Source organism: Rhipicephalus microplus, chromosome 7 (genome assembly GCF_043290135.1).
Source record: "Rhipicephalus microplus isolate Deutch F79 chromosome 7, USDA_Rmic, whole genome shotgun sequence".
NCBI classification, from domain to species: domain Eukaryota; kingdom Metazoa; phylum Arthropoda; class Arachnida; order Ixodida; family Ixodidae; genus Rhipicephalus; species Rhipicephalus microplus.
Genome location: NC_134706.1, coordinates 131596288 through 131613473, shown reverse-complemented (window position 1 = coordinate 131613473; position 17186 = coordinate 131596288). Strand labels below are relative to the sequence as shown.

The following is a 17186-nucleotide window of genomic DNA, read 5'->3' as shown; positions in this document are numbered from 1 at the left end:
CATGTAATGAATGCCGTGATTTAAATGTCATGATCTTGCCATTCCTGCGGTGGTTTTGTTAGCATGCCATATCATAAAACTGGTGTGGAATGACATGACTGCATGGCGAACATACGTGACAGGCTCTCACGTGAAAATTAGGAAATGCGTCACATGTAGAAATATCACTACTTTCCACGCTCATCATGCTGTTGCGGTAGTCTCACTAGCTTTACACACTGCATTTCCGATGGAGGCGGAAATGTTGTAGGCCCGTGTGCTCAGATTTGGGTGCACGTTAAAGAACCCCAGGTGGTCGAAATTTCCGGAGCCCTCCACTACGGCGTCTCTCATAATCATATGGTGGTTTTGGGACGTTAAACCCCACAAATCAATCAATCAATCACTAGCTTTACACATACCAAATTTGGCATTACGTGACGTTGATGGAAGATGAAAGCGTTTGACTGGTGCAAACAAGATAGTCATGACATGCGTATCATGTAGGAATATGGCTGAATGTCATGCTCATAATGCGCTTGTGCTCGTTAGCTAGCTTAACATATACTAAATTTGACATTACGTAACATAAGTGGATGACGATGGTATATGACTGGTGCAAACATGATATTCTTGACATGTGTGCCATGTAAGAACATTACTACATGCCACGCTCATGATGCGTTCATGGCCATTTTGCTAGTTTCACACATACCAAGTTTGATGTTGCGTGACGGGAAGTGTTAACGATGGTATATGAATGGCGCAAATATGATAATCTTGATATGTGTGTCATGTAAAAAATGGATACAAGCCATGCTCTTATTAGATTCACGGGCATTTTGCTAGCTCCACTTATACCAGATGTGGTAGCACGTGACGTCAATAGATGACGAAGGCATGTGACTAATGCAAACATGATAATATGATGTTGCGTGACGGGAAGTGTTAACGATGGTATATGAATGGCGCAAATATGACAATCTTGATATGCGTGTCATGTAAAAAATGGATACAAGCCATGCTCTTATTGCATTCACGGGCATTTTGCTAGCTTCACTTATACCAGATGTGGTAGTACGTGACGTCAATAGATGACGAAGGCATGTGATTAATGCAAACATGATAATATGACGTGCGTGTCATGTAACACCATGAATACATGCAATGGTGATAATGTGCTAATGAATGTTTCGCTAGCTTCATGTATACCAAATCTGGTAATCAATGATGTAAATGGACGAAAAGGTAAATGATACCTCCCAACATAATAGTTATGACATGCGTGTCATGTAAAAATGACTACATTCTACGCCCATGGTGCGCTTGAAACCGTTTTGCTAGATTTACATATACCTAAAATCGCGTTACGTGACGTGAGTGGATGACGATGGTATGCGGCTTGTGCAAACAAGATAATTATGATATGCTTGACATGTAAGAACATGAATAAGTACCACGCTTATGATGCGCTCACGACCGTTTCACTAGCTTCACATATACTAACTTTGCCATAACGTGACGTGAATAAACGACGCCTCGCCGCGGTGGTCTAGTGGCTAAGGTACTCGGCTTCTGACCCGCAGGTCGCGGGATCAAATCCCAGCTGCGGTGGCTGCATTTCCGATGGAGGCACAAATGTTGTAGGCCCGTGTGCTCAGATTCGGGTGCACGTTAAAGAACCCCAGGTGGTCGAAATTTCCGGAGCCCTCCACTACGGCGTCTCTCATAATCATATGGTGGTTTTGGGACGTTAAACCCCACATATCTATATCTATCTATCTGAATAATTGACGAAGATAAATGACACGTCCGAATGTGGTAATCATTCAAGCGTGTCACGTAAAGCATGACTACATGCTACATTCATAGAGTGCTCATGGCTGTGTCGCTACTTTCACAATAAGAAGTTTGGTATTACGTCACGGAAATGAACGACAAGCAGAAAGGCCAGGCACAAGCATGATAATTATGACAAGGTAGTCGTGTACAGCAATAGTTACGTCCGCCTCACAGGGTTGTGCTGATTTGAATATGACAATTTAACCTTTCTCAATCGTGCTTCGCATGTCATTGATTCTCACTGTAGTAGGATCAACAAACTTTTTATTTGTGTTTTGTGTATTTCATTCTATCTGTCACTTTCCATTTCTTCAAATTTACTTACATACATATTTGTTTCTTTAACTTTACCTTCTATCTTAACGCAGATGACTGAGTAACAAAAAATCTTTCTTGAAACAGGAGGAGCACAAAGGAAGAAAGAAAAGCGCCGATTCTTTTGGAATACCTATCTATCTTTGTTCTTCCTTCTGCTCTTTCTGTCTTTATTAACAGATTTTTTTCTATATATCTCATTTTCTTCATTCCCGATCTCTGAGTTATTCATCATTTCGTTTGTTTCTCTTCATTTCTCTGGTACCTTTTTTCATTGTGATATCGAATATATAGACACTCTCCACTGGACTTTGCCTCCGTTGTAGGCGTCGACGTCACCTTCACTCACTGTATCTGTATCTCTATGTCAACGCAAGAAAGAAAAATACTCGAGAAAAGGACTCCGGTGCAGGGAATCGAGCGTGGGACCTCTCAGTCGTGAATGTGAGGCGTTAACCACTGAGCCACAGAAGAGCACCTCCTTCAACGTTTATACAGCAACAAATTTATATCTACCACTTACCGCTATTAACAGGCATTTCGGGTGAAACCATGACTCCCGTTATAAGTTACTATGGCGGGTTTCTCTCCAGCCGTCGCAATCGCACGCAGAGGGCGTGTTTCTAGAGGTGGGCGTGGACCAATAATCTCTCCACGACATAGTGCTTCTTTGAATGCTGCAGTTCGAATTTGCACAGTGAATGGACGTGTTTTGCAAGGGCTCCCGATCGACTGCGAGGATAAGTGTTTTTGTATATTTTCTGATTTGTGGGGTTTAACGTCTCAAAACCACCACATGATTATGAGAGACGCCGTAGTGGAGGGCTCCGGAAATTTCGACCACCTGGGGTTCTTTAACGTGCACCCAAATCTGAGTACATGGGCCTACGACATTTCCGCCTCCGTCGGAAATGCAGCCGCCGCAGCCGGGATTTGAGCCCGCGACCTGCGGGTCAGCAGCTGAGTACCTTAGCCACTAGACCACCGCGGCGGGGCTTTTGTATATTTTCAACTTCCTTTTATATATATATACAAGGCAGCAGCGTAAACCTATAGAGCACTCCTTGCATTGAACAGCTTTTGGGAGTCAGCCACCTGGTATGTACTTCCTTGTGTGTGTTTGTTTTTTTCTTCTCCTGCCACCCCGTGGTGAGGCTGCACGTACACCGAACGCGCGAAATTTGGTAATAGAGCTTAGACTTTTTTGCTTAAAGCCGGGTTCGTCGTACGATACGTTTTGTAGTTTTCGAGTTGTGGGACAATTCAGCAGGACAGTTGATGTCAAAAAGACGTGGGTAAAATACTGAAAAAATATTCAGGATGCGCAGTAGGTTTGAAAATGAGGCTATAGCAGACGCGAATTCAGATGAGGCTGTCGGTAAAGGTAGGCATTGTGAGGTTGAGGAAAAAAATGACTATAGTGATGATTACCCAGAATGAACGGCCGATGAGAATCTCCGAGCTGGAGAATTCATTGGTGGCAAAGGAATAAAAAACGAGGGCTGTGGAAGAAAAGCTTACGTCAGCCAAGGAGGCACTATCGAAGGCGAACAAAGGAGCGGCCGACGTAGAGAACGGTAAGGCACCGGCACCCGGAACGGCGGACAGAAAAGAGAAAATAGGTCCTGAAAAAACAGGTTCAACCACTTTAATGATTAAAAGACCCATCTTCAGCGAATAGTGTTAGGGTTGGGAAGGTGAAAAGCAGCCGGGCGGTACAAGCACAAGCAACTTTCAGGTGTTGCATACTCTGGCAGAAAAGTTGGAGCACGTAAGAATTGCCGGGGACTCGAATATAACTCGATGTGCATAATCAAATAAGAGAGGGTTAGAGGCAACAAGAGGTTTTCTGTAGGGACGTTACCAGGACATAAGTCTGAAGCAGTCATGAGGCAAGCGAGCGCACAACTCACAACTAAAGCTAATGGACGAAACCTCATGATAATTGAGGGTGGTCTAAACGATTCCTTGAATGAAGAATTGGCAGGACTAGCGACCACACTGGCGAAATAGGGCAATGGCATCCACACCATTTATCGATTTATCTTCAGGTAAACGTAGAGATATGCACAATGTCTGAAGTACCGGTGTGCGACGGCAACCTCCTGCAAAGAGCGGTTGTCAACGCAAACACAGAAGTATGGCAGTTGAGTCGACAGGAAGGCTTTAAGATTGTGGAAATAAAGAGAGAGATACATAGGTGGGGGGGGGGGGGTCTAACGACAAAAAATCACTTCGATATGAGGCTAGGTCATGAGGTGGGATGGCAACTTTCAGGACGTTCAGCAGCTTTTGGGGGGGAGGGGGCGCAGGCCCTTCGGTGTTCCGGATGGCTAGTAAGAAAGGGAACAACCAGGGGGCTTTTTGACAGGTTGGTAGATAGATACCACATCAAAGTGGCGCCAATAATACTGACGTGTAGTGTCCGAAAGAGAGATCGACGTAGGCATGAGGGCAGAGCAAATTTATATATAGGGTATATTAACACGTAGGATGACGACGACAGGAATAGATTGAAGTGGGGAGACATAGGAGAACAACTAAGGGAGGAGAAGCTTATGGTATATGGATTTGGAGAAACATATCCAAGAAACTTGGTACAACCACCTAGCAATCCGGAGAACGCATGGTAATATTGTATAATAAATAAAAGCAGCAAGAAGGTGGTGATATAGGGGCATTTATTCATAAGCGTACAGACTGGCACAGGTTCAAGCAGGAGTGCAGGGAACATTGATGGCTCAAAGGGAAAGTGGCAGAGCCGATGACGCTCCTAGGTTTTGTATACTTGCGCACAGAGGCAAAAGCCAGAGAAGAAAGCCTAAAAATGGCGCAGTGCATAGAGATTGACAATGCATAGTTATGAGATGAGTGCGAGGTAATTATATTAGAAGATATGAAGGCACACATAGAAGATATGGATGGATATACTGACCCAACTGAGAGAATGCTAATAGATATGTGTGAAAGGCTTGAGTCGGCAATAACTTAGTCGATGCTATCACATATGTTGTATGATCCGCTAAGTCTATGGTCGGCTTATGAACATTCGCGCCACCAGACCAGTCGCGCCACCAATGTGCGACTAGTCTGGACAGTTACAATGGAACCGACACATGGCAACGCCTTACGACTCGATACAACATAAGATTTATGATCCGCTAAGTCTATTATCGGCTAATTAACATTCGCGCCACCAGACCAGTCGCGCCACCGATGCACGACTGCTCTGGACAGTCACAATGGAACGGACACATGACAACGCCCTACGACTGGTCGGGACCGGCGCTGCACCAGGGGCACCAGCGTTCTGTCATGCGCTCAACCTGAGCGAGTCCGGCGCGCCTCCGTCTTCGGGCGGCAGCGGAGTTCGCCCCTGTGCGCAGATCCACTGTCCTGACATGTGGTCTTGTGTGCCCCGCGCCGTCCATTGGGGCCAGGGCTAGCATATACCGCATCACGCCCCCTTGCTGAATGTGAGGGGGCAGGACGGGAGTGGTGGATGCAAGCCTGGGGATGACAGAAGGAAGAGAACGAAGATTGCCTGTGCGCTCGTGGCACGCGGCAGCGGCGCGCAGTGGGCAGTTGCGGCCGAGGCTTAGGGAAATAAAGCCCGGTTCCTGGTCTGGCTCCGCGTCTTCCCTGCGGGATTCTGGGCCTAGCAGCCTAGAAACGCCCTACAACATAGGTAATTATGGGTCCAGAAGCTTAGGCAGGGATCAAAAACGTGTCGAGCTCAGTTTGGCAAGAGAAATTAAAATACGATGAAGGCATTATGAGCAACCACGTGGGAATAGTTTCTCAGAAATAGAAATAGAAACAGGAACTGAAGATATTAAGAAAATAATCACCGAGGATAGTAAAACTTAGTGTTGGTACACAAATCCAACTCGATTGTTTGAGTTGAAGCTCTGTAAGGTACGATTCAAATCTACCCAGAAAAGGAGACACACATCTAAGAGTTGGTGGAATGAGGAATTTAAGAGAACCATAGTAAGATGGAAAGAAGTCTCCAGGGAATGCATGTATGCTAAACAGAAGTGTGAACTGGAAGATCATGTAAAAACAAAACGAGGTAACTTTTTGAGTGGCAGAAGGGAAGCATCTGATCTTATCAGTGATAAGATTATTATAAAGGGGACACAAAGGATGGCGGAAGTAAACAAAAAGGATAGAAAGGCAGCTGCAAAGTTTTGGAACCATCTTAATTCCCTGAGTTTATAAGACAAGCATGGAACAGAGGTTCATAACTGGTGTTCAAGAAGTTACACTAGAAGGAGTCAGGCAATGGAATATATAAAAACCATGATGCCAGAAAATTTTAAACAAGAAAGCGCTGCTTGCACCCTACCACAGGAGGATAGAATAATTAATGCAGTAGCTCCACAGAAACAAGGAGAATCAGAAGGGGCAGAAAAGAAGGTTTCTAATAGCACATCAACAGGCCCTGACCACATCCCAAACATACTAATAACGATATTAAGACGAAACTCTAAGTAAACATTAAGACAGGCAGCGATGAAAGCAACAATGAAGGGTGAAGCCCCCAATGGATAGAAACTAAGCAGGATGAGCATGATTTATAAAGAACAGGGGGGCAAAGCTGATATAAACAACTACTGTTCCGCACCAGTGACATCAGTAGTTAACAGGCTGGCGATGTAGATAATAAAGAAAAGACTACAGATACGGGTGGAGAGTGAAGGGGTACTGAGAGAACTGCAAAATGGCGTCCATGAGGAGGTTGGAGGACAATCCTTTTTCATTGATGCAGTGTATTGAAATAGCAGAAAAAGAACGCAGGCCCCAGTGGCGGCCATTTCTATGAATCGAGGGAGCTCACATTAGTGTGATTCAAGAAGGCTTGTGGGGAACACTTGAAAAAGTATACGTGGAACACGAAAAAACTAATATTTTAAAGATTATCTATAAAAGTAACACTGTAGCTATAAAATGGAAAGAACAGGTATCTGAATCTATAGAAATACAACGCGGGCTTTGACAGGAATGTCGCTTGTCACCTTTGTTATTTATGCCTTATCTACAGGAACAAGAGGCCATATTAGAGAGGACTCCACTTGGCTTCAGCCTCTTTTTGCCAAGCAAGAAAAACAGATTCAACAGTCATTGCCAGCATTGATGTGTGGAGATGATATAGTATCATTGATTTTACAGCAAATAAGATCTTCAAGGATTGATAGACATCTGTGGTAATTTTGGAGAAAGGTTAAATTCGAAGTTCAGTAAGGGAAAGTTGGCAATCATGATTTTATTGGCAACAAAGACAGTGAGCATAAGGTACAGGAAGTTACACTAGAATTAGTGGATAAATACAAATATTTGCCGTATGGAAAAGTAATGGGGCTGAGTACTTAAGGAAGCACGAAAGGTACGTAATGACGAAGGGTAACAGAAATGCAGCTTTGATGAAAAATAGGGCACCGTGGAACTACAATGGGTATGACGTTGTGAGAGAAATTCGGAAAGGTGTCATCGTCCATGGTTGGACGTTCGGTACTATGGTCTAGTGCATGATATCAGAGGTTCACCAAGATTAGAAATTAAACAACGTGGCATAGATAGACTTCCTTTTGGAGCACACAGGGAAACCCAAAATCAGGGGGTTGAGGATGACATGCAATGGAGATCGTGCGAGTGCAAGAAAAACACCAGTAAGATAGAATTTGAGGAGTGATTGAGAAACATGAGAGAGGAGCGTTGGGCTAGGAATGTTTTCAGCTACTTGTACATAAAGAATATTGATAATAGATGAATGAGGCGTACTCGAAAAATGTTAGGCAAGCAGTTAGACAAGGCAGATTACCAAGCCTAACGAAAACATCGGTTGCAAAGAAGGTGAAGGAAACAGCGAGGGGCTTGTGGAATATTAGACAGTTAACAAAATCATCACTGGGGACCTACCAAACTTTCAAGCAGGAAATCGCAAAAGAAGAAACCTCCGATGATTCTCGAGGTAGTTCTCTGCTGTGAGAGGCCAGAACGTGAGTATTGCGAACTACAATTCACCAAAATAAATACGAAGGCACAAACACATTATGTAGTGCGTGTGGACTAGAGGAATAAACGGCTGAACATTTGATAATGTTCTGTAAAGGGCTCCATCCAAAAGTCCAAAGTAATGGCACACAATTTTTGAAGGCATTGAAATTTAGGGAGAGTGAGGCAAAATAGACTTTAAACGGGTAAAAATAACCAGGAGGAGGCTAACTGATTGGTGGCTACAATCAAGGCACGAGTTAAATTCAATCTTCGAGAAATAGTGATGGTACTTACTTTATGGCTAAGTAGCGTGAGCAGCCACACGATCTTAAGGGCAAAGCCTGATTCGTCCATCCATTCGTCCGTCCATTCACCCAACCACCCACCCGTCCGTCCTTCCATTCGTCCATCTGTCGATTCAAAAGGCCGCCATTCTGTTTTAGGGGCGAAGCTCCTTAACGGCCAACTGCGGCCTTTATGAATCTCAATGTATCACAAAGTCAATGAATCTCAATAAAATATACTGGTCATATTCCTTTGCACAGTTTACTCCTTTATGCGAAATCACAGGTTTGAGTGTTGCACTGATCATTTGCAAATGAATTTTAAACATTGCCTTGAAAAGCCCACCTCACTTGCAAGAATTATTGCCAACACTGTCTGTGTGACGTCATGTTTGGCATGTCAACAGAAGTGACGCAGACGATGGCATCACTACTTTGGCTGCTGCAGCGCTTGTTCTGCTTTCCACAAGGTGACAGCTGACGAATGCTTTCTTCCTTCCTTTGTGGTGTTTTGCTGGTGCTTCGCTGGACTGGCTTTCACAGTTTTCATACTACGCGCCGGCGGAACCATTATATGGCCTGCGGCTCTACCAAATAGTACGTCATATTCAATCAGAGCGCTTGGTTGGGTTTCGGTTTCTGTATCACACATTTTTGCGTATTAAAATTGTTTTCGAATTTCCTAAGCATTTCAGCTATTAGGCTCGTAACAAGAGTGCCTCAGGAACATATAGACACCATAACCTTGACATAGTATTAAAATCACCGGAGTGGGCCTTGAAGGCATGTGTCTGTCCATCCCTTGTATGTATGTAGTAGTACGTAGCCACCGGTGGCACGTACCCGCTCTACAGTGGGCATGTGTCTCAGAGGATGCGAGATGGGAGATGGCCGTACTTGGAGTGTGCACTTGATGGAGGCACATACGGACGGACATACAGACTAGCAGAAGGACGGACGGATGCATAGACGCTCGGACGTACAAACGGATGGACACACGAACAGTCAGACAGACAGATGAATGAACGGGCTCATGAACAGACGCATGGATAGACCAATGGACGCATAGATGGAAGCACGGACGGTCGCGCGGACAGACGGAAGCAAGAACGAATGGACGGACCGAAGCACGGATGGGCTGACGGACGCTTCGCCCCACTCGTCATCGTTCACTCCATAGAAAAGCTGTGATTTTTTAGTGAAGCTTGCATGTGGCAAGAAAAAAATGGTTTTCCGTTTCGCACTCATTTGGCAATCTAAGGTCAAGGTCTACGAGAGATATTTTCAAATGGCATCTTGCTGAAGAGTTGCGCCACGCATATAAGAACACTTGAAAGTGCGATGCCTTTCCAATTGTTCCGCATGTGCTAGAAACTTGCTATACTTAGAAGTTTGCAGGCTGTATATCATGGAAGCTACTGTCGAAGAAAAAAAATAAATGTCCGATCAACAAGTAAAGTCAGAAGAGCACCACGCTCTATGCTCACGGGTTAAACTCGACTGAAAGGGTTGTTTTTTCCTTCCTTCCGTTCAACTAGCGCTGCTTTTCATTGTAACGGCGCTTCGAGAATTGTCCCATTGAGCCGCAAAAGCAGGATTCAGGTAGGAGAGTGCAGGTGGTCGCCATGCATCTAGACTACGCCTACACGCGTCTAGACAACCACGGGCTGGTTACAGGCACGTTTTGGTCACCCCTGGTGCCCCATTCGCACTGTGGATTTTACGATGTTCAGTGGATACGATGGACATTGTAAAAACGAACGCCGTAATGTTTTGGTTGTTCATGAAGTACGCAACATGCGTTCAGAGTTTTATGCACTTTCCATGAAACACTGTGGCATTACATAGCAGTGACGATTCACACTTCCTCTTTCTTTAGTAGCTTACCTGGGTGAATATTTAGTTTTTATTACTAAGACGCCATTTCGCTGTGTGAGCGACCATTTCATTTGAATGCATATGAGAGCGCAGTAAATGAAAATGAAACTGATATTGCCATTGTACTGCCGAAACAATAAGTACTCGTATGAGGAGACGGTGACGAATCACGCACTTTCACTGTAAAAGGCATGGCGAGTGAATAGGTTGGCTAATCGAAGCTGCCTGCGATATTCTGGCAAAATTACTTCTCACGAACTTTATTTCGATCACATGACCAGGGCACTCATTTATCTAGAGCGTAACTTTGCTTCAGCTGACAACCTCATACATATCCATACGTGTTATATTAGCAACCTGACGAGTCAGAACAGAAGAGCAATGCGATTCAACTATGTAGTTAGCCCTATTTTCTCCTGTAGAAGTCTACAGAAAGGAGGAGTGCTAGAATGCCTGTATATATCTCAAATTGAGGTATTTAGCCCGAAGACAATCGAACCTTAATGAAATCTAGTAATAAGGCCACGGACCAATCGATACCTTTTTAGAAATATTTATGAGGTAAATGCAGCAGTTTCCCTGCTTTTCTTCTCAAAAGGCACCAAAATAAATGCAGTCACAGGATGAATATTTTATCTAAGTCAATCCACAAGATTTTGGCGGCAACTCTTGCTCGTAGGCGGGAGAGAACAAGTGCACACGCTGAAACCCCGCGCGCTGTGCTGTATTCAATGCTCTCCTCCACCACCTGAACGCTTATTCAAAAAGCCTCTCGCGGTGTCCGAGCACGCGAGGCAGCACTCGTTGGTTTTGCTGGGAAGCGTGGGGATCGGGACGGCTAAAAAGAAACATGCCGTGGGCCTGCCATCTCGGAGGTCATGGGGGAACTGTCACATTTTCAGCATTACCAGCGAAATGGCGCAAAGAACGCGCGTCGCCACATCTTAACGACTCGGCAGCACGCGCTCTCATTACCCACGCGTACTTTGACCCGCGGAGAGGAGGGGGATGCATGCCCACTCGCATGCATTTATCTCGAGGTGGGGAGGGTCGTACGTCTTGGCTGGCATTGAGCTTTTGCTGGAATGATTTTGTTGCAGTTGCTGAACGGATGAATGTCCCTGCAATCGTTGCACAGTCTCTGTTTGCGAAAAGAGTGCCTTTTAGGGGAGAAGCTCCTTATAGCGGCACTTGTTCATCCCTCGTAGCCGTTGTAGTGTGTAACAAGTAAAACATTTTGACCTCCAAGGTGGTGCCGGTCAGATATTTCTTCTGTGCGTTGTTGAACGAAGAAAGATAGTGCTCAATGTACATGCCAATGGCTGCTAAGGTGGATGAGAGACAGGAGCATTCGGCTTTTAGTTAACGTGCATGCTGCGATTCCCATTAGCAGCCATTGCAATGTACATTGAGCACTATCTGACAAGAAAGGATTGCTACGTTATACTCGCTGGGTGTAACCACCTTAGTTTTAGAAAGGCTTAGCGAGCGTTGAGCCGCAGTGCCATCAAAACAATGAACTAGTATATACCATGAACTCGAGTTGGTTAAAGGTGGGAAGTAGACACGAAGCGCAAGCCGTAAGAAAGTAAAAGCCGAATTCTCCTGTCTCATTTCCCATTAGCAGCCATCGACATGTACATTGAGCACCATCTGACAGGAAAAAGTTGCTACGTTATACTCGCTGGTCGTAACCTCCTTGGTTTTAGAAAGGTTTAGCGAGCGTTGGGCTGCAGAGACATGAATACAGTGAACTAGTATATACTATGTGGGAAGTAGACCCGAAGCGCAAGCCGTAACAAAGTGTGCATGTGCCACCTCTTCTTTAGTCCCTGGAATGTCCACTGGATGGCGGTAATTTTATATGGGGAATATATGATGAAAAGATGCGAGATGGTGGTACTTAGAGTGTTGAAGAGATGGACGAACAGACACACAGACAGATGCATGGATGGACGCATGTACAGACGTAGGGGCGGATGCATGGACGAATGCACGGACGGACGCACAAACATACGCACGCACGGACGGGCGGATGGATGCATGGACGGTCACACAGACGGACGCATTGACGGATGGAAGCAAGAATGAATGGACGGGCTAATGCTTCGCCCCACCCTCCATCATTCACTCCGTGGATATGCTGCCATTTTTTGAGACACAGCGAAGTACCAACTGAGACACTTATTCGCAGTAACCTGTACACGTGAGTACGTTTCACGCGTCACTTGTGCGTGAGAATGGCGAGGTGCGTTTCGATCTACTTGCCTTGATACGCGAGAACTTTCAATTTGTTTCTATCGCATTCATTGCTTACCCTGCTCTGCAAAGCTGTATTTTTTTCTAATTCTCATTTTTGTCTGCGTTTCTATGACTTTTTTATATACCGTTATTTTTTTACATGATTCCTCTGTTTTTATCTCCGCTTTTTCTCCCTTCCGTGTGTTCGTTTCTGTTTCCTATCTGCACCTGCTGCAATCGCTAATTGGGCTAGCCCTATTCCTGTGGCACATCTCTGCTTGAGGATGCTTGTTTGGGGTGGACAGATTATGGCTGAATTCAACAGCTTGTTGCTAATAAATGTGTATTTACTTAAAAGACGTCTGACCAGGACACAAAAAATCTAGTGACGCGCTGGCACATTTTGAATGTCATATAAAAACATTTTACGAGATGGAATTCTTCTGTAGAATGTTTTTTCGGCAGAGATAAAAGTATTTTTGAGCAGCGCACAATCATTATTTCAGAAGGCGACCTTCGCATCCTTGCCGGTTAGTCCTTGTAGTCATCGCAATAGAAACTCCTACCAGTGTGTTTTCCTGCATCTGCATTTTTGTCTGCACGCTGTGATGAATCAGTGGTTATGGTGCCCTACTGCTCACCCGAAGGTCGTAACTTCGATCCCGGTAGCAGTGGTGGTATTTTAGAAGTAGGCGATATGTTATACACCCGTTTACAGAAAGCCAGATGGTCGAAGTTTCCAGATCATAAGCGTCTCACAATATTAACATGTTTTCGGCCCGCAAAGCCCCCGATATTATTAATAACAGTGCAGCAGTGTGATTATCAGTATCGACCTGTCGGGTTGCTAGTTCCATAGCTAATACATGAAAACAAAACCTGTTTTACTGTTAGTGGTCATGCTAGTTAACTCTTGTTCTCTGTGATATTCTCGCGTCTTTTGTACTTGAACAGCGTGCTGCGAGTTTTGAGCTTTTTGCGGTTGTTCGCGTCGCATTGTACTTAGTGGCTATTACATTCATTTTTTCGACTTTGCGACGACACTGTTAATTTTTAATAATGATTGCTCTTTTATTGGGCACCACGTCAGTATCTGTTTTTGTGTCCTCATAGCTGATTCTAATGTCCTCAAACTACGCCACGTATTTGACCTTAACTTGCATGCAATAGGTCACATGGGTTAGTAAGAAGTATTCCTCAACGCTGCGAATACTCATTATACCTTCGCCATATTTCCTTTCTGATAGAAGAGAAACTTCAGAACTATCTAACTAAATAATGAGACTTACATTGAAGAATCGAATATTCAAACAAAAGATTCGGTATCATACAGTGCAGACTAGAGTGCCTGGGGTCTACCGTTGCTGCTGAACAATTGTCGACATTAAGTGCATTTGCTTTGTACGATGTTTATTGGTTTTAGTTTCGTTTGAGTTTAATAATGGTTCAAAATACATTTGCTCGATTTTAGTAATATGAAAAGATGGTCCCAAGTTAAGCTGCTGTATTGAGATCCTACATCTTCATTCAGAAATTCACGAAAGCGCATGAATAAAAAAGAGTTGTGAAGCGCAGTAATGAAAATTTCCAACCAATCATTTTTTGAACAGCAAGAACTCTCTTGGCAAAAATGAGTGCATTTCATAATTTCACCCTGTTGCAGTTGACGAAAATTCCAATTGTTCCGAGCCATGGAAGAGTAATTGCAGATCAAATCGATTTTACCTCACTTGCACTGACGACAGTAGGAGCTGTGTGTGCACATGCTGTAAGTATTGCTGTGTCTGTATTACCTATTCATTGAACGGTCCAGCAGTACATACCGAGGGTGTGGAATGCTGGCATGACATTGCAGAGGCGTTTAAAACATGTGCCCCGCGTAGACACGTAAATTGCAGAGTGTGTTGATATCCTCAATCAATGTCACCACTTCCTCACATGCAACTTAATGGAATGATAGGAAATTGCCCCTATGATCGGAAGCTGTTTGGGTAAGAGAGGATGGGCAGTCTTCTGGCGTTAGCTTACTCCCTTTCTTACTAAAAAGCTTGAGTTTCGCGATTCGGAACTCATATAAAGGTAGTATCGAAATACTAATGTATGTGGTCAATTGAATACAAGCGATACCTTTAAATGTGTTGCGGAAATGAAAACTTTAGAGAGAACATTGGAAGTAGAATTACGAAAAGGTTTATATAAGTTGGCATAAATAGAAGACACTGTAGGATTGCTAGAACAGTATTATAAAAAAGTGTAACAGTATGAGCAGCATGGAGCCACGATGACGAATGTTATGAGGTGCTTCAGGAAAAACCTAAAGCGCAAGGTGAGAACAATCCACAAGCATCCATCATTTGCGGGTTGTAATGAAAGATGGGATGATCAAGTCATGTGGATCTTCAAGCTGTTCATCGCCCCGCTCTTTTTTTCTTTATATCTCGTTGAAGCAATAAAACGTTCACTTGGTAGTAAGCACTTGTCATGTGTGTTTCTTTGTTCGTATAATTTATCCTGAGTGTCTTTTACCGTTCCCTTTGTGTAATCAACCAGACTTTCGAGAAACAGTTCTGGAGTACATTAAGTGCAGAATCTCGCTGCTTGTTACCTGAGCTTGTGATAGAAAAAGCACATTAAGGCGCACAGGCTCTAAAGATAGGCCTTACATCTGTCTCCACCCATATAATAGCTGATGTCACACTACAAGAGGCCCTGTCCAATTATAAACATCTTCCTCTGGCAGTCACTATCAGGCACAACCAACCAGCTCTAAAAAAAGTATAGTTTCTTTAAAGCTACAATAAAGCTGACGTTCGTCTCATTGACTACCTAGAAGCAGTGACTCGACGCTTAAATGACATCTGCCATGACGGTATCGCATCTGGTCTTACCAGACTACCGAAAATTCAAAAGCTGCATGTTGTCCTACGATTTATAATTGACTACATGCCGAACCCTTTTACTCCTCTCAACCGGGGGTTCACAATTCTTTCCCGTGACTCCAGTCACTTCATGCAGCTGTCATTAGAGGTGGGCGTCGATGAAGGCGAGAGCGTGGTCTCACTTGATGTAGTGTCTTTTTAGCTAATGTGGCAATGTCTTTAGCTTTGCCTTCTGCCCATGCTGCCACGCCGTCGAAAGTGACGCGAGCTTGAATGAAGAGACACCTCTCATTGTTGGTGAGCCCTGCCGCTTACTGGAACTGTGCCTGGCTAGCATGAACTTCCGCAAGGGGACGATTTTAAAGTAATACAGTAGACACGCAATCAGACCTCCGTATCCTTCACAATGGCCTTTGTGACATCATTTTCCAGTGGCTTCCCGGCCACTGTGGCATTGACGGTAACGAACATGCACATAATTCTGCCAGGAATGATCATGTTAGTAGCGTACTAGAATCTATTCCACTACCAAGAAGCATTCAAGGTTCGCTTGCTCGCACGTGATATGACACACTAAATGTGGAGCATGACCGGTTTTCCGCATACCACGTACGCCGTTTAAATCTCTCCTTTCATCCCCAAATTACATTTAGACTATCTAGATCCAAAACAACCGTCCTCTGCCGCTTGTGGCTTCGATTGTCATTCTTTAACAGTTTTGCTTACCAGATCGGGGTGACTTACAGTGCTTCGTGTGATCACTGTGGCAGTGACGGAACCATTAGCCACGTTCTTTGTGGCTGTCCTCAATATAGCACCGAAACTTAACAGCTTTTAGCAATGTTAGCGCAGCTCGATGAGCGGCCGCTTTCGGAACAGTCAATTTTGGAGTGCCGGAACGTTTGGACTTTAAGCCGGAAAGCGATGAAAGCGCTGCTAACGTTTCTGCGGTCACGCTGCTAACGTTTCTGCGGACACGCTAAACTACTGTGACATTCCCGTGCTTCAGTGTGTGCGCGCTTTCTATTTCCTTTTTTTTTGCCCCCCTCTTTCTCCCCTTTTCTCCACCTTACACTTCCATGTTCATTTCCCTTTCCCCAGTGATGGTCACAAACCAAAGGTTTTTCTGGTTAACCTCCCTGCACTTTACTCAAGCTTTTTCTCTCTCTCGATCTTGGCCATGGAATATATAGCAGAGGTAGCATTGTTACTGCTATCTCGGAAGGGCTTGCTAAGGATTCGATTGAGAGATATGAGAGACGTGAGTGACAAGAGAAACACATTTTATGAACCCCCGAAAATTGGAAAGCAAGAACGAACACACAAAATCCACTGAAACTACATATGTACGCAAAAGTCCGCTATGAACTGAAATTGAAACTAACTACAATACGCGTTAGAGCTAACTCTAACCTAAGCCATATAGCCGATATGGCGTCTCTGTGATAGAACCAGGCCCCGGAAACTCTCCAGTTCCCGCGATGGCCGTATAGGGCAAAAAAAAAATGACCGCGGCGAGTTTCATCGTACGCGCGTATAGTGCAACTCCTAACGCCACTTTTAGCGATCGGATGAGTTAATGTGCATTTTTTCTGTTAGGGGCGCTCCACGCGGCTAAAACTTTTATTTCAGGATGTATGAAAAGACAGTTAAAAAGTAGTTACTAAGTCGTTTTACATAAGATATTGAATAAATCATTTTTGTATTACTTTTACTGATAATAATAACGCGGTTATTTTTGTTCAAGTATTGAGATTATCTTGACGCT

At 44.2% G+C, this 17186-nt stretch overlaps 1 protein-coding gene across 1 annotated transcript in view; it reads left to right on the top strand.

The window, feature by feature from the left end:
* Positions 1 to 17186, top strand: part of LOC142767077 (uncharacterized) — a 153992-nt gene that overhangs the window by 93214 nt on the left and 43592 nt on the right. Inside the window, exon 4 of the mRNA XM_075868297.1 lies at positions 14203 to 14307. Within this exon, the coding sequence (XP_075724412.1) occupies positions 14203 to 14307 (105 nt within the window). The remainder of the gene's footprint in view (positions 1 to 14202; positions 14308 to 17186) is intronic.